At 53.5% G+C, this 26,351-nt stretch overlaps 7 protein-coding genes across 7 annotated transcripts; 5 read left to right on the top strand and 2 right to left on the bottom strand.

The window, feature by feature from the left end:
* Positions 1-1,947: 1,947 nt before the first annotated feature.
* Positions 1,948-2,346, top strand: Z517_07754 (uncharacterized protein; the record flags this gene model as incomplete). Its single annotated transcript, XM_013426275.1, has 2 exons — positions 1,948-2,136; positions 2,206-2,346. The coding sequence occupies 2 exons, from the start codon at positions 1,948-1,950 to the stop codon at positions 2,344-2,346; spliced, it is 330 nt and encodes a 109-aa protein (XP_013281729.1).
* A 603-nt stretch (positions 2,347-2,949) lies between these two features.
* Positions 2,950-3,216, top strand: Z517_07753 (uncharacterized protein; the record flags this gene model as incomplete). The annotated part of the gene is made up of 1 exon (XM_013426274.1): positions 2,950-3,216. The coding sequence occupies one exon, from the start codon at positions 2,950-2,952 to the stop codon at positions 3,214-3,216; it is 267 nt and encodes an 88-aa protein (XP_013281728.1).
* Positions 3,217-4,434: 1,218 nt separating this feature from the next.
* On the bottom strand, positions 4,435-5,881 carry Z517_07752 (uncharacterized protein; the record flags this gene model as incomplete). Its single annotated transcript, XM_013426273.1, has 6 exons — positions 4,435-4,932; positions 4,982-5,112; positions 5,186-5,354; positions 5,450-5,545; positions 5,611-5,627; positions 5,716-5,881. The coding sequence occupies 6 exons, from the start codon at positions 5,879-5,881 to the stop codon at positions 4,435-4,437; spliced, it is 1,077 nt and encodes a 358-aa protein (XP_013281727.1).
* Positions 5,882-6,764: 883 nt separating this feature from the next.
* Positions 6,765-9,163, top strand: Z517_07751 (allophanate hydrolase; the record flags this gene model as incomplete). The annotated part of the gene is made up of 4 exons (XM_013426272.1): positions 6,765-7,750; positions 7,836-8,106; positions 8,165-8,394; positions 8,479-9,163. The coding sequence occupies 4 exons, from the start codon at positions 6,765-6,767 to the stop codon at positions 9,161-9,163; spliced, it is 2,172 nt and encodes a 723-aa protein (XP_013281726.1).
* A 923-nt stretch (positions 9,164-10,086) lies between these two features.
* Positions 10,087-12,567, top strand: Z517_07750 (uncharacterized protein; the record flags this gene model as incomplete). Its single annotated transcript, XM_013426271.1, has 4 exons — positions 10,087-10,472; positions 10,672-10,791; positions 10,908-10,933; positions 11,030-12,567. The coding sequence occupies 4 exons, from the start codon at positions 10,087-10,089 to the stop codon at positions 12,565-12,567; spliced, it is 2,070 nt and encodes a 689-aa protein (XP_013281725.1).
* Positions 12,568-15,628: 3,061 nt separating this feature from the next.
* On the top strand, positions 15,629-16,780 carry Z517_07749 (uncharacterized protein; the record flags this gene model as incomplete). The annotated part of the gene is made up of 1 exon (XM_013426270.1): positions 15,629-16,780. One exon carries the CDS (start codon positions 15,629-15,631, stop codon positions 16,778-16,780), a length of 1,152 nt encoding a protein of 383 aa, XP_013281724.1.
* Positions 16,781-18,250: 1,470 nt separating this feature from the next.
* Z517_07748 (uncharacterized protein) lies at positions 18,251-20,293 on the bottom strand (the record flags this gene model as incomplete). Its single annotated transcript, XM_013426269.1, has 2 exons — positions 18,251-19,952; positions 20,052-20,293. 2 exons carry the CDS (start codon positions 20,291-20,293, stop codon positions 18,251-18,253), a joined length of 1,944 nt encoding a protein of 647 aa, XP_013281723.1.
* Between the last annotated feature and the right edge of the window lie 6,058 nt (positions 20,294-26,351).

The following is a 26,351-nucleotide window of genomic DNA, read 5'->3' as shown; positions in this document are numbered from 1 at the left end:
CATGTCCACAGCATATCACCCGCAGACGGACGGGCAGTCCGAGAGGACAAACCAAACCGTCGAGATCAGTCTGCGATACCTGACAGCGGAATACGCGACATCGTGGCCCGCGGCGCTTCCGGCCTTGCAATTCTCGATCAACAACTCGGTCAATCAGGCTACGGGATTATCACCCAATCGGATGATCCTAGGGTTTTTACCGCGAGAGCCTGTTAATCTTCTTACGGGACAGCCAACCGACATACTAGAAATCGAACTGGATAGAATGGTATTTCGAGAATAGGCGGCTGACTCAGTCGCTTTTGCAAACCTAAAGGCTAAGGTTCGGTACGACCACCGACACAAGGACATCATGTTTAAAGAAGGCGACCAGGTTTAGCTACGGCTACACCATAGATACAACCTACCGAGCAAGCCGCACCGGAAATTCTCCCAACAGCGAGTCGGGCCATTTAAAGTGCTCGAACGCGTGGGCCGACTGGCATACAGACTCGACCTTCCACCTAATTGGAAAGTCCACCCCGTCATTTCGGTTATACAGCTCGAGCCACACCCATCGCCAGATCCATATGGAAGGCCCTTACCTGACCACCCCGACGCCGTCGAGGTAGACGGAGACACCGAGGAGTGGAAATCTTACGAGATCGAAAAGATCGTTAAACACCGCACACGGAAGTACGGTAAGAAAGCGGTCATGGAATACCTGATACGCTGGAAGGGCTACGGCCCAGAATTTGATGAATGGTACGGAGAGGATCTCCTTGGGAACGCCATTGACCTGGTGGAAGCGTACAAGCGGACCCAGGATGAGAAGGACGGAATTTCCAGCGATGCTGGTAAAGGCCGTCGTCGCTCAGGCAAGTCGCGAAAGTGAATGCGACGTCCCATACTGAGATATGATTAGCCATTTACCTCCCGCTGAGGGCACGGTTTTCCCGAGTTGACCACGATACTAACTACAGCTCATCTAGAAGATATTCGATTACGGCCTCTCCACCATTTCTAACAAAGATTATATCTTAAATTCTCATTTTACTCTCACTTTAGATTCTACTACACCTACACTGTCGGATCCTCCGACGGCACCGGTTTTGACACGATCATGAAAATCACTTCAACCTCACCTCAACTCACTACACTATGAATGAAGACCTCTCGTTTTCGTCCTCAGACTCGGAGGACCCGTTGAGAATTCCACCACGACCCGACCTCGTTCGCGCCTATCGGCGACCGCGTATACGTAGAGCTAGGTCAGCATCGGACCCACCGTCCCCTCCCTCGCTACAGGAGCCGAATGCCCCTCTACTAATACTACGGCGAGCCTAACGTGATGATGGACCCTAAGGCGAGCTTGACGTCCCTCGGGGCGAACAGTTCGACCGGGAACGACTTAAGAGACTCGGGAGAACCACGGGCGCCAACGCCCGGTCGAGACAGTTGAGAGAAGGTAGACAAGAAGAGGAAGGCTTGCTTGATGCGCAGGATGACCCGCCACCTTTCTAGGACACTTTCCATACAAACCTACTTCCGGTCGAACTCGCAGTCTCGGTTGCACTACGTTACGGTAGAACTTTAGCTTACGAGACCCCGGAGCCACTAAGATGCCCAGATCCCCCCGACGCTCGGGCGGCTAGGACATACGTCGGTTTATCTGGCGGAGGTGCTAGGGTAGTGAAGAGAACGCTGGTAAAAGAAGGTATCGCAACAGTGAAGGAAACAAACAGGACAGGCGTGGAAACCTACATATAGGCGAACATTGACGGGAGGACCGTATTCGTTGATAGATACGGCAACTACATCAGCGAAGATGACATCAGCTTCAGCGGACGAGCTATAGACCCGAATTGGAGATGGAACGAAGGCACAAGACTGTTGGAGGATTTGGCAGACAGAACGGAACGGGAAAACCGACGATACACCCGCGAGATGAGAGCATGGAGGTCAGCCATGCGGGAATTCCAATACGGAATCCTCGAACGAGAATGGATACGTGGTAATCTAGCCATTATGAGACCTACATTTGATGGCGAACGCTCTTTGCGGCAAGCCCGTCGCTTCATCACCCAGGAAAACCATAGAGACCGATTACCAGTCGATATGGGCGGTTATCCCGCATCCTACGAAGGCCGCTCAAGAGTTCGTTACCTCCATACAAGATAAAACCTGGACGACGCCTTACTTGAGGCCTAACGGCGGGAGGCCTAGGTAAGGACACGCCTGAATGACGAAGACGAGCAACTGGTGCGAGACGCCGTCCGTGATGACGAGGAACAGGCGAGGGGCGCGGGAGCTCCATTCGAACCACACGAGGCCGCCGACCAAGCTGCAATCCGTCGGGCTGTCTAGGTGGAATTGAACGATGACGAACATGAAGCGGTTATCAGACAAAATGAAGCTACCTAGGTCCAAAACGCACGAACCGAGGAAGATCGGATCGCCCGTCAGGAAAGCGTGACTCAGAGACGACGTGTGGCCCTCGACACTCGGACTGACCAACACCTGCGATCGACACGACGAAGGCGAGACGTGGCACAACCGAGCCGCCGACGCGCTTTAACTGCTACCGCCCCTGGCGAAACAGATACGCCACGTCGACGTGCCAGGGAACGACTATTTAACGCGGTTAACCCGCCCACCCACATCGCCATCGACGACGATGGAACTCAACAATAAGAGCCTATTTCTCCAGCTGGGGCCCCTACCACCGACGCCGTGATGGAGATGCCACGACCTGATCAGGTCATATAGTTCGGCCGTCACGCCTTCACCCGCATCTCGGAGCGCAACCGCGCGCCCATCGAATACGGACGGAACACCCAGACGGTCCCTCCAATACCACGACGACATAGGAATCCCGATGGAACTGTGACACTTGTCGTTACGCTACGCATGCCTGCCGACGCCCAGGCACGGTGTGGACGCTCCCTACCAACCTTAGAATATGTCAGGATGTCGCCACGACCACCTACTTCGACGTCAGCTGGACAGGCCGAACACTACACCTCCAGAGTGGTCATATCGAACATCGACCCGGGAAACATGGCTCGAATCCAATTGCAAGGTGGGCCACCCGTGCTTAGGTCGTTATCTAACTATGATCCAGCCATGTCGATGACGCTTGATAACCAACGCCGGCGGGTTTGGAGACAACAACAGGGTCGGATCGACCGTAAAGCACAGCAGACACGTCAGAATGAGGAACAGAACGAGGAGTAAGATCGGATTGACCGCGAGGTAGAAGAGAGGGAACGTATACACCGTATAGAGATGGACGAACGGCTACGCCGGCTGCGGATAAGATTGGAAGAAGTTACAGCGAATGCGCGACTGGCTACCACGACGGCGTCGCCCACAGATTCTCGACGGCCTACGGATCTACCGATGACTGGCATCGTTGCCGCTCCAGACCCCACGCCGGAAACACTAATCAGCTCGCTCGCGAACACGAGACTAACGAGGGAACGCCCACAAGGATAATATACCGAAGACGGAAAATGGTTCTTTGATGGAAGGACCGACACAACACAGCGAGTAATAGTAAGGATTAATTTGAAATCTGACCCTGACGACGCCCAGTCTATACTCGCTTACGTAGACATCCTGGATGATCCGCCGCTGCCGACACGAACTACAACTCCGCTGTAGGCAGACATTGAGCAACCGGATATCTTACATCAGGTAAATGCGATTCTGCGACTAAATGCTGAACCGGACGCTCCATGTCAGACGGATGCTGCACCGTCGCCGCGAGCAAACCTTGAACTGGAGGATGAGACAACGCCGGGAGACGAGGCTGAGCAGGTACGGCAACACCAACGCAGCGAGGAAAGAGAAACGCGCGTCACCGCAGAGGAACACCAGCCACGACGGCGTCGACTGCCGATGGAGGGCCCACTGGCTACGTTCCTGATAGATTACGCCAGCGACTCCGACTAAAATGACGATGTTACGGCACAGCCGTGCCAGAAAAAAAGGAAATAAAAAAAAAAAAAAAAAAAGGGCGGCAGACTGGTCACTTATCGCGGCCAGGCTCTAATCGGAGATACCATCCTGTCTTTGCTGATTGTTTCACTCCAATCGGATAGACCATCCGTTCCTCGCTACTGTTCTCATTGCTGCTGCTGTCATGCGGGCAGCAGGGAACGATTTGATCCGGCCAAACGTCGCTACGACTTGTGACAGTCGACAGTTGGAATGCCCATGGCGACACGACGAGTCAACTCTTTACTGGATGCATCAGGTGACTTTTGAAGACTCCACGGCAAGGATTTGATGCGAGGCCGCATCTTCAGAAAGAAGAATACCGGGAGTGTTGTGGATTCCCCGTGGTCATGTGATCATGCCACGTGACCTACTAATGGCACCTGCCATTCTACACTTGATACAAGCAGTAGATAGCTACCTTCGGCACTCCCATAGAAGATAGCTAGACAATCAATCATACCACACCTTTACAGTGGCCAACATGAAGCTGAACGCGGTGAAGAACTTGGCGGCACGCGAGTCGAATTTGGCAATGACAGCAGGCATATACCACTCGAACTCGCCCCACAGGTAGCTGTGGGCTGAGGTGACGAAGATGGGGGTCAAGGCTCCCAACGTGCCGATGACTGGCAGTGCAAAGAATTGGTTGTATCCTTTGAGATTGTTTTTGGAGAAACGACTAAAGTCCGGGAAGTTGACGGCCATGGAGCTGAAGAGGCCGATGATTGCATTCAAGCCAGTCAGGGACGAATATGCCGTGTTCATATATGTCGAGGTGATTTTGGCGTGGCCAGTCACAAGAGGCCCGCCTCCCTTTGTGACGATAGCTGCCCACAGGAACAGGGCAAGGAAGGTCGGCGGAACGACAACACCCTTGATGAGGAAAAGGATTCGGAGCTTCTTGATGGGCATACAAGCTAAGATTGTTTGGAAGATCCAGTAAATGAACTGGCAATCGTCAGTCCTCCATTTCCATCCAGACAGTGAGGATGCTCACAAAGCACAAGAGTCCAGCTGAAGTGATCCCAGCACTCTCAGGTAGGTGATTTGGAAAGTTGGCGAAGCTCGGCCAGATGGCTGTGAGACAGTTGTTGAGAAAGTCACCTGCCTGGACACACAGAATGGCAGCTGTTCGCCCAAGTCAGCTCGGCAATCACATCAACATGAACCAAAGAGTATAAGAAAGTGATGTTGGCCTTACTCCACATGGCGGCCACGAAGGACCGGAGAACAATGACCGGATAACTTCCATACATTCCGAAAATGGAGCGGACCAGCACTGGAAAGGGGATGCTATATCGCGCACCCATCTTCCCCGTCAGGGTCAATGCTCCTGAGCATAACGCGAAGCCACAAAAGACAATGGGAATCTACCAGTGTGCCGTCAGCATCAGAAAGACTTCCTGAAAGGGGCAGAGTTCTGCGCGTGTTTTCCTCAAGCTGGTACAGAACCGATCTTACTCACCGTCTCTCGAGCAGTAAAACCCAAGCTCATGACAGATGACACTGTGGATGCCAGCGGGGGCGCAAGCATGTCACTGGTCCAATATGCCCAATAGTCCTATGGAAGGGAGGTCAGTCTGGTGGGTCTTGACTGCATCGCGGTGGGAGGGACAGGGCACGTACCACAGCACCCCAAGTACCTGCAGCTATCAGTTAGCCAGGGCATCAAATGGACCAGAACTCTGGACGACGACTCTGCAGAGTTGAAAGGTGTTGGGTGGGACTCACGATCCTCAGGTTTGACAGGGTCGAGATCTGGGTTGGACCAGCGACTGTCTTGGTACACTCCCTCCTCCATAGGGACTTTCCAATGCAGCTGAGGCTCAATCTTGGCCTTGATGTGCTTGGGCGAAAGGCGCTTCGGGGAGAAGCGGTCTTTGGAGAAGTTGACCATGGTGCAGGTTGGAGTATTCAAGTCGAGGACCAAGTTGAATCAGAGAAATGAGTGTTGAAGGGTTGGGAATCCTCTGGTGCAGCTGGGAGGCGAACTGGAGATCTATATAGGTCTTCAGCTCATGAGCTGAAGAAGCTCAACTCCAAGGCTGGACACATGCAGGATAGAAGAGATGAGTGGGGCATGCACGATAGAGACAAGGGCGCCACGAGGAGGAACGGGAAGATAGGCCCCGCGGCATGGTAGTCGAAGGCCCGCCGAGGTCATCAGATCTGCACATCCAGACCCATCAAATCTGTAGAGATGCAAATCCGGGGTCAGGATGCGTCATGGATAAAGCCCAGATTCAAGATACAGGGGCAGCCTTGGTGTAGGTTGGACGCAGATAAAGCCGCCGGCCACTGAAGGCGCCGGCGGCGAGGCTCCTGATACTGCGGTCACGTGCTGTATGTCTGTGACGATACCGCCGGCGGCCACAGGGCGAATTATGGTGCAGTGGGCGCCGGCGCATGAAATATTACACGGCCGCCGATACTAGGCTAGCCTGTTACGGTGTTTCCGGCGTCGTCGGTCTTATCCGTTATCAAGGCCTCGTCTTGCGCTCAGGGACAAGCATAGCATTGGTTCAATAGCCACGATGGATCAACCCCCTCCAGATTTGGCACGCTGTGGTTGGCAAGACCTTGAGCGTCCTGGATGTTTTCTTGACTAAACGACATCGGATGATCGCCATCATACTGTGTACAAGTATTGATTCAGCCCAGATGCTCTCGAGGGGGTCGTTTCTTGTATAAAGCCTCACATCTCCGTCAGCTGTAAGCCCCCGACTCTTTATAGCGCTCACAGACAACGTAACGCTTTACGAGTGTTCAAGCAAACAAACATGGGTATGTCAAAGGACAAGCAAGGCTTCCTGACCATCGAGGCAAAGCCCTACCCCTTTTCCTTCCCTCTCAAGCACACCGCGCTGCTGGTGATTGACATGCAGCGCGACTTCATCTGTGCTGGAGGCTTTGGCGAGATCCAAGGCGGAAATCTAGAGGCCGTTCAGGCCTCGATTGCTCCGACGAAGCAACTACTGGACGCATGCCGTGATGCTGGCCTGCACATCTTCCATACCAGAGAAGGACAAGTCCCTTCCCTGGCTGACTGTCCTTCGTCGAAACTTGTTCGACAGGCTGCCGCTCCGGGCAACACGCAACATCTGAAAGTGATTGGCGACAAAGGCGACATGGGCCGTCTCTTGGTGCGCGGGGAGTACGGGCATGATATCGTCGACGAGCTGCAGCCGCTGCCTTCCGAGGTGGTCATTGACAAGCCCGGCAAGGGGTCATTCTGGAATACTCCGATCCTCCACAAGCTGAAAGCCGGCGGGATCACTCACCTTCTCGTTTCGGGCGTCACGACCGAATGCTGCTTCTCCACCACCATCAGAGAAGCGAATGACCGAGGGTTCGAGTGCTGTGGCATCGTCCAGAGCACGGCCGGCTACAACGCGGCCTTCAAGACCGCCTCCCTGGACATGATACACTGGTCACAGGGTCTGTTTGGGTTTGTGGCCGATCTCCAACCTGTTCTGGACGTGCTTTCCCCGTGGCAAAGTCAGAACAAAGGAGTCAGCACGCCTCCACAGACACCGCCGTCCTGGGATGGGAAGCTCGGGATCGCTGATCTCCAAGCCTCGTATAAGCGCGGACTGTCCCCCCTTGAGTTGGTCAATGCGCTGTTCGACCGGATCGAGAAGTATGAACACATTGACGGGGCGGTCTGGATCCGACGAGAGTCGCGAGCGGGGGTTTTGGATCAAGCCCGACGTCTGCTCGAGCTGTACCCGGACAAGAATGCGCGCCCGGCATTGTTCGGTGTGCCGTAAGTGATTCCAGAATACCTGCAGGAGTAGTTCTGTCAAAGTTCTCTGTTGTAGACAGCACTGTGGTGCTAACTCATTCGACAGTTTCACGGTCAAGGACTCTATTGACGTCCAAGGAGTCGAAACCACCACGGCCTGTCCCCCACTGGCATTCGTGGCGACCAGATCTGCAACGTGCTACCAGAAGGTGGTGGGACAAGGTGCCCTATACCTGGGCAAGGTCAACTTGGATCAATTGGCAACTGGACTGAGCGGGTGCAGAAGTCCGTTTGGCATCACACACTCCGTTTTCAGCGACGAGCATATCTCTGGCGGGAGTAGTAGCGGAAGTTGTGTGAGCGTAGGCGCAGATCTGGTAGGTTGGTTTCTTGCCTCGAAGGAGGCCTTGTGTTACTGACAGGTGTGGTTTCCAGGCGACCTTCTCGCTAGCAACAGACACCGCTGGGTCTGGACGAGTGCCAGCTGGCTTCAACGGTGTTGTGGGATACAAGCCTACACGCGGGTTGGTGTCTTTTGAGGGCGTGACGCCCGCTTGCTTGTCGCTTGATTGCATCGCTTTCACAGCCAGGACGGTCGAAGACGCACGCACGCTGTGGCAGGTCTGCGAGGGATACGATGAAAACGATCGTTATGCCAGAGATACGTGAGTTTCTATATGCAAAACCAGAAACGACTTCACCGTTCTTAAGCGCAGGGCATGCGGGCTAACAGAGGAGAAACATGACAGATTTCCGGCTGAACGACACGTCAACTCGATAGGGGCACAAAGAGAAACCTTTCGATTTGGAATCCCTCCTCCCGAGCTTCTCGAAGTGTGTTCGCCTAGCTTCCGAAAACTGTTTAATGAGGCCATTTCACGACTTCAAGGCATGGGAGGCACTCTGGTACCCATGGACTGGACTCCATTCCAGAAAGCGGGCGACTTGCTCTACGAAGGCACGTTCGTCTCAGAGCGATTGGCTAGCCTAGCAGACGATTTCCTGGAGAAGAACAGACAGCATCTGCATCCAGTCATCCTGGAGTTGTTCGAGAAGGTGGTGGCACGACAGAGCACGGCGGTGCAGTTGTTCAGAGAACTCCAGGCCAAGGCGCTGTACACGCGACAAGCCACGTCGCAATTCAGGTCTGCAGATCGATCTGGGCTTGACGTCGTGGTGGTGCCCACGGCGCCGTGGCATCCCACCATCAAGGAAATGCTTGCAGATCCCATCCGGCTGAACGCGAAGATGGGCACCTTTACCCATTTCGCCAACGTGTTGGACATGTGTGGCATTGCCGTGCCATCTTCGACGTACCAGGAAAGCGAGGCTGGACCTCGATTGCCATTCAGTATCACGTTGCTGGGCAGCCGTTGCTCGGACAGCGAGGTGCTGGATATCGCCAGCCGCTATCAGGAGGCGACGGCGCGATAGGGCATTTTGTGGCGTCTGAGCGAACGAGATGAGCTGGATTTGAATTGATAGAGAGAAGCGAGAGCGAGCGCGAGAAAGAGAGGGAGAGAGAGAAAGCTATCGTGTACTTTGCTGCATTGCTGCATTAGAGGGTGAGGCCAGCAAGCAAGCCACATGCGACATGCGACATGCCAATAACAAAAGGTTGAAAAGCGCATCTTCAGCTGCGTCCCACGCCCAGCAACACGGTCAGTGGCTCATGAAGCCCCATGGAGGCCCATATTGGCCCATGATGACCCGTGGTGACGCTGCGATAGTCATTATTATTTATGACAATTTCTCCGCTGGTGCCGTAGGTGCCGTGGATGCCGTTGGCTCGCTCAATCACCCTGTCGCTCCTTTGTTCAGCCAATCGAATCCTCAACTTCCTTATCTCAACCTCCCCTCGCAACCCGACACTAGATGGCCTTGTCTTGCCCCTTGGATCCCCTTGGGTCCCCTTGCCTATTATTTCTTACTCAATCAATTGCAGCGCCATTCGCTATACCGGGCTAGTCGTCGCATCTCCTCAACGCCCATTAGTCGCCCGGGATCCGCCTCGCAGGCTCAACTTTCGGTCGAGATCTTGCCTTTACCCGTTTTCTACCTTACCCCCGGCATGCCAGACAACGAACAAGTCCTACCAGAGAACAGAAGCTTATCCTGACGCGCCTTCAGGGACACAATCGATCCGAGAAGCGGTTTGGAAAATGTCATTTTAAAAAATAACATGAACACAACGTAAAAAGGAGGATCGTCAAATCCTGATATGGATCTCCTGGCCTTGAAAGATCCCTTGGGTTCTCCTTGCCCAATAAAGACCATCACTTCTTCCTAGACGAAAGAGGGCCCTCACAAACCACACCCCCCCCGGATCGATACTCTAAATCGTCATGCTCTCGACCATGTCGCCTACTTCGTTGGGTGATAATGGTGTCAGTCCTCCCTTTGCCGGTCCTGGTCCAGGTAGTGTGAATGCTATGACATCGTCCCCATCTGCTCGCGTGGGAGAAGGGCCGAGCCCCCTAGGCGTTCGACCCGATCGACCTTGTGATGGCTGTCGACGTCGCAAGAGTCGCTGCGTCATCAATCCCGATGCTGCTTCGTGTGTGATGTGCCAATTCCACAAGCAGGCCTGTACCTTTATCGAAGACGCCGCTCCACGGAGACGGAAGCAACCCAACAACAACACCAACAATAACCACGTCTACAACAACCACAACACCGTCACTGGAGGCACTGCCACTTCCGAGAATGCTTCGGTGGCTTCCCTAGCTCGGCAAAGACGCTCGTGAGGGCCCCCCCCTCCTGCTCCCCCGGTTTCTTCCCACTTGCTTTATCAATCGCAAAGAGACAGAGATTATCCACCCCTCCTCTCCCCTTCGTCCAACCCAAGATTACTACTACTTCCTTTCCGGATCTTGCATATTTGTTCCCACCCCCAATCCCATCCATCCCCTATCACCACCAGGCTAAGACATAGATAACAGAGGTTCCGATGGCAACGGCCATGCCCCACGACGGCAATCTGCTGAATCCATTCGAATCGGTCCTGTCATCGACGATTATGCAAACTTGCAGGGCGAGTCATTGCTCAAAAAAACCTTGGGGTATGTATGACCACTGTCGATAATGCTTTTGGCAAAGTTCCTATTCCGCCACAGCCTGGTCTACTCTCCAACCTGTCCGCCGCCCCTTCTTGAAAGCTGACAATGGTCATGGACAGGCTGCAAAATCATAGATATGCAAAATGTAGGTTGCCGTCCTGCTCTATGGGTGATGTGATCTCCCCAGCGAAGGACCATCCGCGATTTGTGTTATAGATGTCTCACTAAAACCCCGTGGTAGACATTGGTCCGACCGATGAGCATGACTTTGCACTGTTAGATCTTCGACTGTACGACGACATCAAGGGTGAAAGTCCCGCCGACCAGGGCTCCTTCCGCAAAGTCGGTCCCAATGAATTCTTCCACCAATACGCCGACTCGGACTCGCCCAACCATGCTAGGGAGGTCGAGGAGCTCGACAATATCGAGCGCATTGTCGCCCCTCACGGCGAGGCTCTGATAAGGCTCTACTTTCGGATTGTCCACCCCACCTTTCCCATACTGCATAAGAAGGTCTATCTGGAGAAGTATGGCCGGACCCATCGGGAGTTCTCCCCTCCCCTGCTCGCTGCCGTCTACATCCTGGCGTTGAACTGGTGGTCATACAGCATCGAGCTCGCGAGGCAGACAAAGCCCAACGTCGCCGAACTAGAAGATGTCGCGTACCGGACGTTACAGGATGTGTCGCATCGAGCAAAGTTGTCTACGGTCCAGGCAGGGCTTCTCCTGCTCCAACGACCGGGTAGTAATCAGGCCTGGCAGCTGACGGCCCAGCTTGTTGCCATTGGCCAGGATCTAGGCCTACATCTGGACTGTTCAAACTGGCGAATACCTTCGTGGGAAAAAGGGCTTCGGAAACGACTTGGCTGGGCTCTTTTCATGCAGGACACATGGTCGGCCCTGATCTACGGACGGCCGCCTCACATTTCAAACACCAACTGGGCCGTGCAGCCGGTGATCAGCAGTGATTTTCCCGAAAGCGCCGCGGACGAGGACGAGGAGGACGGTAGCACCGAAGTCGAAAAGGGGCGTACGTTGTTCAGCGCCATGATCACTCTAACTAAGATGCTGGCCGAGGTGTTGGAGGAACTCTACTCGCTGAGGGCAGAGCTCGAGGTCAAGAACTCGTACGACAGCACCAAGGCCATCCTCGACCGCGCCAAACCGATACAACTCAAGCTGCGATCCTGGTATGCTGAGATGCCCGAGACACTGCGCATGGACGCCACCAGGGTCGGCAAGCTGAGCTCGGTGGGCTACCTGCACCTGGCCTACTTTGCCACTGAAATCACACTGCACCGACGGATTCTACGCTCGCTCTCGCCCAATACCGACCCCTATATGATCCAGATATGTCGGTCGGCGGCCAAAGCCAGGCTGATTAGTGCTATGGACTTTTTCAACCGGCTCAAGCCCGAGCACCTCCAGTCGTTCTGGTACTTTGCGTCCAAGTTCAACTTTGCCCTCATTGGCACTTTTGCCGGGCTGTGCTTTGTCACGTCGGTGAGCCAGGAGGAGGCCGAATTCTACCAGAGGCGGCTGCAGGAGTATAGGTGGACGCTGCGGGTCTCGAATAAGAGCGCCGAGTTCTTGGAGATTGCCAGCGGCATCTTGGAATCGGCTGTGGGATCGCTGCTGAAGGCTGCTGACGCTATTGACAGTCGGCGGTGGTCATTCCCCATGCTCTCACAGCAGCAGCTGCCCGATGATGACACGGCGATGGACTCGTTCTTCCCCAGCACCGACGACGCGTTTTTCGATACACAGATGGATTCTTGATTGGGTAACAAGACTTTTCGGACAAAAGCTCTATTTATGACACATAAATTTTGCTGGATGGAAGGCTTTGGCGAGTTCCCGAGGACTTGACCAGTTCGGCGCGCTCTGGCTTATCGTCGGGTCTCCGAGCTCGCTGCTCACCACACCACTCCAGGGCGGACGATGTATCCGCAAAATTGTGAGATCTCCACCAAGCGACGACGGCGAATACTATCTGGCCCCATTGGGATGACATGATGACATGACGACAGAATCTGGTTACACGAAACGCGGGTCGCTTCCAATCCGAGATCCAGCGGTCTGGAAGCGGTCAAGTCCGATAAACAGGCTGCCGACAGCAGGGGCAGAGGGGCCACCGGGGCTGTTCCCGCAGCCACCATAGTGGCGCTCATCTGCATGTCATTAGGCACATACTAGGTACCGAGGACATGTGCATATGTACCTCGTTGCCTACGTCAACGCTGTTTGATGCCCCAGAGAAATGTCGACTCGGGACTGGCGATGCTGAGATTGCACGCTCAAAGGCTCTCGAGGTACGGAGGTTGCGATGGCCATCATCACCGTCGAACTGCAAGATGTCGAGCACGGAGAGCAGCGACAGCAGAGCCTCATGCTTAGATGCGCTAGGACAACAGCGACTACTTCTAGGGCGATGAACCCACGAAGGCTGTGGCTAGCTAGGCTATGCCCTTTATCTGCGCATTCTCGGGCGTTTTGGTTTGACAGGGACAGCGCAAGCCTGAGGGGGATATTGAGACTGGCGCCTCTTCTGCACTTGAGGCTGACCGACAGCGGACGTCTATCGTGTCGTTCACTCGTTGGCGCTCTCAAATTTGCCTGCGTCCGGGTCTGTCCCCGATTGGTGATATGTACCTTGAACGGTCCGACCAACGATTGCTTCTTCTAGACTTGTCGGTGGACAGTCCAAGGCCTCATTTGCTGGCCCTGGTCCAGGGTCCGTGCAGCGGCTTGTTGTCAAGCACCACTCTAACCTACCTAAAATAGAGGAAATAAAGAAGAGGACATACAGAGTCCTCAGGCTCAGGACAATGAGTCGGTGCGTATTTTAGCGAGCCACCTTACATGACAGTGCCTGTGTACGGGAGGTGTTGTGCCTCCCCTGGCTCTGGCTGGCTCGGCTATAGCTGTAGGTATATATATACGTGCACAAGGACCAATGCCCCAATCTACAATAGATATCAATCAGATCTCCGATATCATCCCCTTGTTCATATATCCTATCGTAGATGTCCTCGGGATCCAAACGCTACAGCCACCAGCCAAGTTTTTTCAGGATGAAGGAAAGGAATCCTCGGCAAAAGAGGGAAGACGAAGCCAAATAAGACTAGAAACAATACCGCCATCCGACACCGAGACAAATACGAAGATGAAGAAAAAGAAATATGGGAAAAGAAGGGAAGAGTTGTTCACGTGTGCGTGTGTCACATCTCCTCTACCTCATCAGCGTGTCCGCGTGGTTTATCATGGACACATACACACGGTATGTATGTCGCTCGTTCAATAGCTCGGTACTGTCTCTCCTTGGTAGGTAGGTATGTAGGTATGTCGGTATGTCGGTATGGTCATGTCAGCATCGGTATCGGTTGTGTGTCGGTTAAGAATCATGATACAGGGCGAGCGACGGATGGTCCTTGTTAGAGGCGTGATCGCGAGGGGATACGATACCCGTCGATCGTCCGAGGTTTGAACCGAGAAAGAGAAAGTTGTGCGTTCCTGTTACCCAACCAAGAAAGATGAGTGAGAGAGAGAAGAGGAGGGAGGAGGAGGGGTATCTTGGCTCAAGATTGGCCTCGGGAAGCGGGGCATCAGATACTCCGTACGAGGAGGTATACGAAGTACTTAGCAGGTACTGCCAGTGCCACGTACTGCCTAGGTATATGTAGTGGTGTTACGGGTGTTGCGGGCAGGTATCTTCATGCACGAGGTACAGGTGTCTAGCAGGAGAGGCGTGAGAGACAGAGAGAAAGAGATACAGAGAAACAAGGCTGGGTATCCTGGGAATAGTTCAACGAGGACCTTACATACAGTACCTACCTACCTAATACGGGGAGTTTGGTGGTTAGTATTCCATCATACATGTCATACCATTGCCAGATACATACCTAATCTACCATGCTACCTATTGTACATATTAGGTAGCATATCTACATGGGTAGCTAGCTGCATACCATCAAGATTTGTCAAACCGGCATAAAATGACCCCTTGGATAGGCCTAAAACCTCCCCCTTTTCCCGAATTGGGTTTTTGGACGTCGTTGATACCAGGGCTCGCAGGTAAAACCCGAGCACAATTTCCAATCCATTTCTAATATTGCGGCAAACCCTCAATTCAAAACCCTTCGTCCCTATTGGCCCACAATGACCGACGGCTTTCTGCAACCTCGGTTCCCACGACCCTCGTGTTTCGGGGGAAAAAAACGTGCCAACTGGCCAAACCAACACGACGACGTATTCGCGTGTCGAAACGACCTGAGAGGGAAACGCTGGGGCCTGGGCACGGAGGAAGAAGGCGGGGGAGACCCCGGGGGATATGACCCGGGACCAGGGGCAGGAGGAGGACGAGGATAAAGAGGTTATGGTCGCACGGGTATTTAGTATTTAGTTTAGTAACTCGGTAAAAAGAGAGCACTGCACTGACTGCTCTTCGTAGTCAAAACCTAGAGTTCGACATCCTGTAAGGGGAAAACAAGAGGTGTATTATTTTGTGTCCCCCCTCTATTTCTTAGAGAAGAGAAGACACGTCTCAAACGGCAGGAGAGTGGACAAGGATTTTAAATCTGTCTGCCTGCCTGTCTGTCTGTCTGTCTGTCTGCCTGCCCGGATAGCACGATACCGAAACATCCACAATCCATCATTCGCACCAACTTCTAGATATCTACATCCTACCTCGCACATCCGACATTGTCAAGCACCTAACCAACCGGTGGAGAAGGACCAAAAACACACAAAAAGTCGACTCACTCACTCCCAGCACAGCACGGCACAGCACATCAACCCCTACCAAACTCCAAAACTCTCCAAAACTCTACCACCAAAAATCATGGCCCAAGTCCAAGGCCAGTGCGACCCGCGCTTCGCAAAGCTCAAGGACCTGGTCGAGCAGCGGATCGCGAGCGGCGAGGAACTCGGGGCCTCGCTGACCCTCAACGTCGGGGGCAAGACGATCGTCGACATCTGGGGCGGCTGGGCTGACGAAGCGAAAACGAAACCCTGGCAGGCCGACACCATCACCAACGTGTGGTCGTCGACCAAGACGATCGCGACGTTTGCGTGTCTCCTCGCGCACGAGCGCGGCCTGCTCAACGTCGACGACCCCGTCGCAAAGTACTGGCCCGAGTTTGCGGCCAATGGCAAGGAAAAGATCCTCATCCGCCACCTCATGTCGCACACGTCCGGCCTGTCCGGGTGGCAGGACAAGATGACCGTCGAGGACGTCTGGGACGTCCCCAAGGCGACGGCGCGGTTGGCGGCGCAGGCTCCCCTGTGGGAGCCCGGCACTGCCAGCGGGTACCACGCCACCACCATGGGCCATCTCCTCGGCGAGGTCATCCGCCGCTCGACGGGCAAGCCCATGAAGCAGTTCGTGGCCGAGGAGATTGCGGCGCCGCTGGGCGCGGACCTGCAGATCGGCGCGCTGGAGAAGGACTGGCCGCGCATCGCGCCCGTCATCCCGCCGCCGCCCTTGCCCCTTGACTTTTCCAAGATGGACCCCAACTCACCCGCCGTCAAGACCTTTGCCAACCCGCCGACCGACGCTCTGATTTCGCTGAGGCCTGAGTGGCGCGCCGCCGACATGTCAGCCGTCAACGGGCACACCAACGCGCGGGCCCTCAACCGCGTGCTCTCGGCGATCCCCAACGGCGGCTCCGTCGACGGCATCAAGCTCCTCTCCCCGGAGACCATCGAGCTGATCTTCCGCGAGCAGTCCAACGGCACCGACCTGGTCATCGGCATGCCCCTCCGTTTCGGCATCGGCTACGGCCTGGGTGGCGGCGCCACGGCCCAGACCCTTCCATTCATGCCGACAGAAAAAACCTGCTTCTGGGGCGGCTGGGGCGGCAGCTTGGAAATCATGGACTGCCACCGCAACGTCACCTTTACCTATGTCATGAACAAGATGGGGCCCGGCATCATGGCCAACGACAACTCCAAGCAGTATGTCGAACTGGTGTGGAAGATCCTGAACGAGTAAAGGCCACATTGACGTTGGATGGACAGGGTGAAAGAAGAAACGAGAGCCAGCGGACCAGAGCTGGGGGCCAAAGTCATCGTGTACCTATGATAGAACTCTCTCCCCTCCATCTAGTAGGTAGGTAGTCAACCTCCCAATGGGCCACTCATCTGATAGAGCACTGGTTGTTATTTCCCCTTTCTTCCACGCCAGTAAATGAGCAAATGCCGTGACAAAGCAGAGTAGGGCGGCTCTTGACCCTCAAAATAAACCCGCAGGATCCCTGGGCCATAGACGGCGCTCCATATGCTCCTCTTACCTCGACAACAGGTCGCGCTGCAGGATTAAACGAGATCATTCTTGGCCCCATTAGAGTCATGTCGGGGGAATATCAGGCCGCGGGCTCTTGGATCGAGGTCAGGTAGCCATTCTAGCGGGATCGACGGCTCCGACTGAAACATTCAACTGATAGGAAAGCGGGTATACACGATGAGATGAAACTAGCGCTAGAACCCTGGAGCTGCTTTGGAGATTTTGTCTCAAATGTGACTAGGTAACCTGGAAATGGGTATCAAAAAAGCTCGACACCAAGATGTAACCGCCCTGTGCGAAGTATGCTGGCATGCACCCTATATATGCAAGAGATGAAATGAGGTCTGTGAAAGCACAAGTTCATATCATGCCTCGGAGAGTGAAGTACAGCAGAGCCGGTGCCAAACGAGACACTGCAAAATGTGCGAACAAAGCGCCGCAGGATAGATTCTCTTCTCCGCAATGCGGCCGCCAATATGTGCTGGCTGATTGCGGGTTGGACATAATACCCTATGCTTAGGGTCGTATCAACTGCCAATCTGAAAATCCCCTGCGAATCATCATCTGTAGGCAACCGTTGTAGCAGTTATACCAACTGTACCAGGCGGCAGAGGTCAATGGATCAGGGGATGGTTGTGTTTGCGCGTTGATGAACTTCTGTTCAAAACGAGTTTTAACAGGCTTTTGGTCCTTGTCCAGTCACCTCCTCTTTGTGCAATTCTTCATCCTTGAGCTTTGCTGGTGAACACTTCGCCCGTCTTCGCGAAGGAAAGCGGTAGTTTTGAATGTTGCAGGGACCGCCCGGATATAAACGGTAGCCTTATTGGCACCAGCGCAGGTGCAACTTTGGTTTCCCGAAAGAAGCAACGCATTCAACGTGTCGGCGCGTGTAGAGGCGGTCGAGGAGGACTTGAACACAACACAAACTCTCGTGTCGAGGCAGAGGCGATGAGTGGACTTCGGCTGCCCATCATATGTAAACTGGACAAGGAGTTGCTGGAGCAGGTCACTCCAGGCTTGATCAGCGCAGGTAGTATCGGCAATATAGCGAAGATCACCCACCAGCCAGCCTCGCGTGGGAGTCGTCGATTCGTATCGCGTCAGTAGACCGAGCAAAGCGGAATATCCAATCAAGTAGCAAGTAGCACTCTTAAATGAGCGGACAACCGGTTCCCCTTCTCAGGTGGTAATGGAAGTGCGCCCTGCGGGTGCCTGCTGCAATCGAGCAGCTACTTTCCTCAAACTGCGTTCCTGGAGAGTCTTGGAATAGAGGAATCCTGCCATATGGTTGTGTAGGTCTTCGTAAGTCGTGAAGCCAAAATGATGGCAGATATTAAGCGCTCGAGGTATGAAGAATTGCTCCGCTGGATGACCATCGGCCGACCAGCAACCCGTGAGCAAACCCCACAAGACAAATCTGGCTTGCATTTCGACAAAGGGATCGAGCTGAGCGGCAGCATTCAGTGGAATACAATCTTCCGTCCAACCAACCGCAGGGCACCAAAATTTCAGGGCGTACTCCATCGCCGCCTGTAGTCGCTGCACATTAGTCTTTGCGGTCTGAAAGCCAATCAAGGTACATGCGTGAGTCATGAGGATCAACAGGCACACTCTGACACATTCTGTGCACTTGCACATCAAGTCCATGGCCCCAATGTTGCGATCAGGGGCAATGGCGAGAAGACCCCGAAGCACTGCTCGGGCCTTACGGCACAACCATTCTGCGTCGTAACACACTGCTAGGGGGGACAACCATACGACCTTTGCTATCTCGATGCAATCAACCAAGTCTGAAACGATGCGGCCGAGATTCCATGGAAAAGCACCCATCTTCAAAGCGTAGACAAATTGAGAACCCATCCGTATGTCGAGGGTGGCTGCGAGATCGGCGATGGCGTCGGTGATGCCCATAGAACTATTAGGGGCGCGGGCCACCATCATCGAACCCGGGTTGGGATAGCCAAAATACTTTAGATTCTGTGCCTCACGCCGAAGAATCGCCATCCGTTCAGGGAGCATGGGGCCGGGGTCAAATGTGCTTGGTAAGACGGGACGTTTGGCCGTAGATAGGGCAAGCTGATTGTCCACGTGAGCAGCGGTCTCCGAAATCCACCGATCAAGAAGTTGGCTTGGATCTAGTAGATGTAATAGCTTGCCAACAATGTGGAGGTGTTTGCGGACATCGTCGTACCGCCCATACTGCATCTCGTTGACGCAGAGGAAGAGAATGTCCAGTATGGTTTGTTTGTCGACGTCTCCTGACCTCGAGCACCGAATCAATTCCTTCCGGAGATAGTGCGAGGCTGTCGCGCGAACCACTTGGGGGTCGTCGGCTGTGGGTGACATGTCAAAGACATGCTTCATCCGAGCAAGCATGGCTGCCATCAAGGAATACAGGTGATGCTCCTTGTAGACACTTCGCTGAACGACCGCTCCAATAGGGAATTGGCTGATGGTGGACCGCACATGTTGGGGCAAAAACGCCAGTTTGTAGTTGTTGCCGGAGTAGGAATAGATTTGTAGGGTGTATTGGAGGACGACGTGGATTCGAGGGGTGATTCGGACGGGAGTACTCCTGAAAGGATCAATACAGTCGTACGAGTTGAAGTTCGCCCTGTAGACTGGGGACGACAGCTCCAGCGCTCCTTCATCCTCAAAGTGATGTTCATCAATATCAAACGCCGAATCGCTGTCGCCCGCTAGCATTTGCACAGAGAGTGCTTTACGAGGCAATGCCGGTGCGATAGGTGGCAGTTCAGCCGATGGCGTGTCGATCATAGGTGAAAAGATTTGGCGAACGGGCGTGGCATCCTGCGAGGGTGACGCCGCTGCTAGCTCCTCGTTGGGCGACGACACTGGAGAGGATTCATCGCTGCTGGAGCTAAAATTCATTGTCAGCTTGTGGCAAGTGTGACTCGTGTTGAAAGTGATTGCTCGAACATCCCAGTCCAGAGAAGAGGACAACTAGGAAAAAACTCACCCTTGTCCGGTCTCTTTCCGGTGCCACCCATCTAGGGCGATACGGCGGGCTGAAGAACAATTGGAGCGAGCAGAAGTGATTTTCTGAGCCTCAACCTTGCGACTCCGGAAATGCTGAGCATGGCGATTGATCTGTTTGGCGACGACGCCATCGCTTTTGGACAGAGACTTGGACTTGGGGTTCTTGTTGACGAAGAGGAAAACTTGACCTTCAGTGCGATCTGATCCGCGCGGCTTCTTCATGGTCGATGCAATATTCAGAGACGCTCATGCTAGGCCAGGGGGGTTTGACACGGCGGCACTCAGATTACAAGGCTGGTGCGCCGCTCGGAAGAAATTGCCGGCCGCTTTTTGCGATAGAAGAATACCAAATCACTTTCGATTGATGGAAAGATGGTGGGGGCGAACAACGATGGTTCTGCTTGATGATGGTGATTTATATTATTGCAAAAATCGAGAGTCAGAGACAGGATTGAAATTGTGAAATTCCGGGGTCGCTCAAGATGGTCACTAAAAGGCCCCAGTCTGCTGGACCAAGAGTGAATCGGAAGGATGGGAGGAAGGAAGGGAGGAATAAGAACGAGAGAGAGGGGTGTTCAGTCGGTCAATAGGGTTTTTAGTCAATTGGATGGCAAAAGACGACGATGATCATCAAAGAGTAAGGGGAGAAAAAATCAACCTAGGCATTAAAAGAAGCCGGCGAGTGGGAACCCAGCAGGAGTAGCGGGTATAGGATGAGGAGATATGCGAGTAGCTGCTCCGTTGCTATACGAGGAGAAGTATCTTAGTAGTAGTTGGTGAAGGCGAAGGTGGAATAAGAAAACAGCGTGAAGGGATGAAGGGGTGAAGGGGTGAGAAAGATGATGCTGATGGTCATGCACACACCAGAGCCAGAGGCCCATCACGTCAGGTTGTCAAGTCTCGCTGAGTTGTTGACTCCGAGGCAGGGCGCCAGGGATTCAGACTCGGGGCAGGTAAAGGATGAGACTTGAGAGAAAAGAGGGGGAAAAGGCTAAGTGATTGCCACTCTAGCTCCTACTAGGTACAAGTAGGTAACTACCTAGTAGGCACTTAAGTAACAGTGCCACCTGGCCCCAGGCTTGCACCACCTACAGCTAATACCCCTAAGTTTACCGGGCCGCCTGGGCCACCTCCATCCCTGAGAAGTATCTCCGGAGATACCTGAGTAGGTAAGAAGGCATACTCCTAAAGGCGCCTAGGGTCACGGCAACCCCATGTCTTTGACCAGGCTTTAACTGGTTGCCTTTCTACCTGTTATGTATAGGGTAGTTGCCTAGTGTACTTGCAGGTTATGTACCTACTCGGTAGATTTGGTTTGGCAAGGGTTTGGCCATAGTTTTGCTAGCTTCCATGCGACACAGTGTAAGCGAGCCACCTCAAAACCCATCTACCCTTCTTCCCATCTTCCCATCCCTCCACTCCCCCCCCGTACCTTACCTATAACCTACTCGGTTGAGTACCTAACTGTTTCCTGCTATCCTCTCTCCACCCCTCCCCCGGCGCACTTGATCACCCAAAATTAAAACACAAAACCTTGTACGATGCCGAGAGATGCATGCTGATGACCAACCACACGACAGCAAATGCCCATCAAAAAGTGGAGGAGTGACCCGGCTTTGAAAGATGAGAAACAAACGTCGGGTTAGGTCCTTTGTCAGACGGGGCTCCTCATACTAACAGTACAAAAGGTACCAGGGCATGCAGGGTCATAGGAAACAACCTTGGAAGTCTCAACAGCAATGGATAAGAGATGGGGGAATCCTGCCTGCCTGTGCCCTACTCAAATGCGCTGCCTGCGGGGGAAAATGCTAGTCATAATATCATTAAAGAAAAGCCGCGTTTCCTTTCGGCTTCGTCTTTGATCCCTGCCAGCCCGATTTCCCATGCACCTTTTCATGCTGACTACTGCGTACAGCCCGCACGGCTGCTATCCATGACTTGGCTGGATATTGAGCTTGCGTTTAACTCTCGACCAAGAGCTCGTATTTGTCGTTTTGTCCCGACCCTGACTAACCTCCCAAAGTTGTCACCCGCTGGTTGGCCATTACCTCAGAACTCACCTCATTCGACCGTCCAATACATCTCCCAGGACGCTCGAGAGTTCCCGATCAGCGAGCTCATAATCGATTACCACTCCTTCCTAGCCTCACCTGGCAAGTATTGAGGAGATGAAATTTGACCAGAGACAACAGCAAAAATTACCGAGAGGCCCCGTGAGAGTTAATCAGTCTTTGTGCATATCGCCCTCCCAGAAAAGACCAACGAGCACGATCTTTGGGCTCCATTGCTTCTGGTTCTTCTTTGTTGTTTGTCATCAACGACCCCCGATCTCGGGCTGCGTATCGGGTGATAAAAGCCGGAGGACGTGTCATTCTGCACACTTGCAGAGATACCAAGACTATCATTGGAGAAGGACAAGAGTGCACAACCTGGAGATGGCCAGCTGTCGACCGGCAGTGTGGAGCACCTCTTAACATTCTCAACTGGCAACGACATTCAAGCCAGAAGCCCTTCGCCCGATATGGCTACAAGCTGCGAAGGTCATCGTGGTTGGATCTTACCCGGTCAGCATCCATGTCGGTGAAAATCTGGTATTTGGCATTCGCCACAGGGAAGACTGATGGTATCCAGTGAGTATTGTGTACTCGGTAAGTATCAAAGAGCACTCTCACCCCCCCCCCCCCCCCTGACGATGCATGTACTCGTGGGTCAGAGCCCCTAGGCTGGAATAGATTGGGAACACCGACGTCACGATCAGAAAACCCGTTGGTGCCGTCAGAGCTAATACCATCCAAACCGCCATCACCAGCCGTCATGCTCACAAGGCTTATAAACCACAGCCTTGTAGTGGCCGACTTTGCCGGTTTGCCCCATACGCTATGTTTGTACAAGACATGTAAGTGCCATGCAGTGCTGATCTGCCGACTTAAACTAATTCTAATATTGCAAAAGTTCGCTGTTGTTTATGTTGAAGGCTTGCCCACATGCGATAGAAACACTCAACTTGCCCTATCAGAGCTCGACCCCGGGCAACAGGAAATAATACAGGTGATTAGTCTCCTAGTCGGATTAATACTAACGTCATAGCGTGTGTCACTCTCGACGCGAGACATAAGGTGACATACGAGTAGCGACAAAACACTCGGAACGCCGAAAGCACGGACCGCGAAGGTCATTCATTGATTTGGTGCTTCAGGAGTAGTGGATGGAGAGGATTTTCGACAGGAGTTTGATGAAAACATGTCAGGGACAGACTACTTGTAAGCGAATAAGCGCCCATACGAAGGAAGTATCCAAGCATCCGCTTCAGGCGTGCCATGATCCATGGCTCCAGGGTGCATGGACCATGCTGGTCCCTTTGCCGTGAACCGATCAGCGCTGGCACAACTGGCTGGTACTGGGCTGGTGTCGGCGGTGGCATGACTTTTGTCTGTCTGACAAAACTCCTAGGATCTAGGATCTAGGGATCTGCGAATTCCCTCTAACGAGTAATATCTGCTCCTCGAACCGCCTTTTCGAGAGCGGTTTGTTTAATGTTTCATTCCTTGGAGCCGCCAGCGACGGCAGCGAATCTCATCCCCCCCTGGACGCTGGACACGGGCCAGCGACCCAAGAAACAAATCAGCGAATCAAGCGTTGTCGTCCTCTTTCGTGACTTGGACAAGCCTGACATGGACAAGCGTCGCGCATAGCGAATAGCTCCTCACGGGCCAGGGACCATGGCCCTTGGGGACATATGCAGCTGCGTGGCTGCATGGCCACCTTGGGCTTAACCGAAGACGGTATTCGGTGGTCGTAACCCGGATGGACCTCTGCAAAGTCGGGCCGCGTCGTCGCATCTTTTGACTTTGTGGAGTTTTCGTATGCAGTTACGAGGTACACTGGTACTTTCACGGGTTCTTGAGACTTGTAATCGAGATTCCTCCACGAGTACTTGGTGCTCGGTACGAGACGGCGGGAAAATGTGCGGATGATCCGTGGGCGTGGGCGTGGGGATGGTCATGGTCAAGGCCATTGGCATCTTTTTCCCCTTCTGAAATCATCCAGCATTGACTGACTGACTGACTGACGGATTGACGGGTTGCAGTTCTATTCTATTCCATTCTATTTCGTGATCCATAGTCCCATGCTCCATGCTTCCCAGTTTTGGTAACGGACAAGTAGGTACAAGTACACGGTACGAGTGCTTGTAAGCAAAGCTTTGCGGAGCTCGGGTTTTCCGCATGTGCACAAGTAGGGGCTCCCTAGCTCCTCAAAACCAAGAACAAAAGCCAGGCTGGAGCCTGATCTCTCTGGAGCCTTGCAAGCGAGAGTGTGAGTGTGAGAGCGAAACGCGCACAGCAGCTAAGTTTGCCACACAAAAAAAAAAAGGTGCACGGGGGTGGTTGGTCATTCATGCTAAATGCTCCTACTACACTTCAGAAACCTCATGGTGCATGCGCGTCGACCTTCATTGATGGCATGAATGATACTGTGTCAGACTTAGCGGGATGTACATGGACTTGTGGAAGCTCCTACTCCTATCCCTCCAGGGGCCAGGGGACCCATCCACCTCCGACGGTCGGGCCGGTACGCGGTGACGCACGGTCGGAAAGGATCAACTCGTCGTCCGCTCGTAATAACAAACAGCTGGATATAGACAGGCCCAAGGTCGACGTCCGAGTCCTGCCTGGACAAGTAAGTGGGTAGGTGGGTGTGGTGCGTGAGCATCTCTACTCGTAGGCGTGAGGACTAATCAACGCGCATCGGGTTGAAGTCTCTCTCTTGCCCTGCTTGTTGCGTATCTGCAAAGCGACAGGGGACTTCGATACAATCCGCAACGTGGCGTGTTAGTCCTCAAGAAGCCTGATCGCTGTCGGAGTCATGATGTTTGTAAGCCTTGCAGCTCACTGGGCCTTCTGTAGACCTAGCGTGGTCGCTCATATCGTGAGATATCCCTTTTCAGGGGCTTGTGGACCCACGGCTCAATCGACCGATGCAGATGGTGAAGTACCTACTCGTAGGCAGGCGGCCCCTCCACTTGATAGTTCCTCAAATGCCGTTGATGATCGGTGATGTGCTTTATCAGAGTGCATTGGGTTTTTGGATGTTGAGGCCTGGGCAGTGAGATACTCCATATGTCAAGGCACGACATAAACCAGACAGTATACTCCATGCAGATCGACAAGGTTGTATTGATTTCTTCGCCACTCCACGTTGTGATTTGAGAACGAAGGCCCAGGGCTGGACGAATGAGGCGGGATGGCGGCATTGAAGTCCGAGTAAGTCGCTTCCCGGGTGCCATTAGCATATCAGGTTTCGAGCACTTTGCTGCTTCCTGGCGTATGCTTATCATTGTACCTTGGTCAACCTGAGCCTGCTTCACACGGTCAATGGTTTGCGATGCGCACGTACAATGGGCAACTTCTGGATAAACTCGGACCCAGACGCAGTGCAGCAACAGTAACTCGTTTGCTCGTTGATCAGACTGAGACTACAAGCAATATCAAGCAACAAGTTCCAAGCGGGCAGGTATAGGGAGTCTGATTTTTGCATATCTGAGCTCACGCCCTGACTTACCTTACCATCCTGGGCGGAATGTTCGAGCAGGCAGCCTCATCAGGGCCACCATGTAAGACGGAGGTGCAACACTGCTCAGCAAGTCCAATGAAGCTGACCGAAGTCATGAAAAGAGGACGAACGCTGGGGTTGACGCTGACTGAGTCTTATTTGTCATAGAGGTTCGACACTATGTTATCACGTCAATGGACAGTCGCGAGTACAGTGAGAAAGGATCGTGCTCCTTTTAACCGGCCATCCAACCACCCAGGGGGCTTCTGAAGTGAGGAAGCTGTCGAGTTTGTTCCGGTTTCGATGCCTTCCTATCAAAGAGCCATGATAGAGGTTGCGTTGCTATCGCAGGGCGAGAGACCAAGGCTCGCGTCGAATGAAGTTCTTTTCAAGGCATCGGGGGATAGACACTTTGCCAATGGTGTCGATTCTAACTGGTGATCAAGGAATACAGCATTCTCATGGTGGCATCCGAATGTTTGCGTCGAGAGAAACCTTGAGAAAATCCGAAGACACCTGGCGAGATGAGGAGTGGCATAACATGACTGCGTGGTGGTGGTGATATTGGTGGTTGGAGAGATGTTGAGGACTGGAAATCCATCCTGAAGCGCCTTTCACGCGCACGTGATATCGCTGCAATTGTGATCTCTAGGCTGAGAACGAGTGACGCGAGCGCAGCCTGAATGCGACAGAAGGGCAGGGAAAGTGGCGGCTTCTGAACGGGAAAGTT

Source organism: Fonsecaea pedrosoi (genome assembly GCF_000835455.1).
Source record: "Fonsecaea pedrosoi CBS 271.37 unplaced genomic scaffold supercont1.5, whole genome shotgun sequence".
Classification (NCBI taxonomy): domain Eukaryota; kingdom Fungi; phylum Ascomycota; class Eurotiomycetes; order Chaetothyriales; family Herpotrichiellaceae; genus Fonsecaea; species Fonsecaea pedrosoi.
The sequence above is the reverse complement of the archived record's forward strand: the minus strand, read 5'-3'. Positions and strand labels throughout refer to the sequence as shown.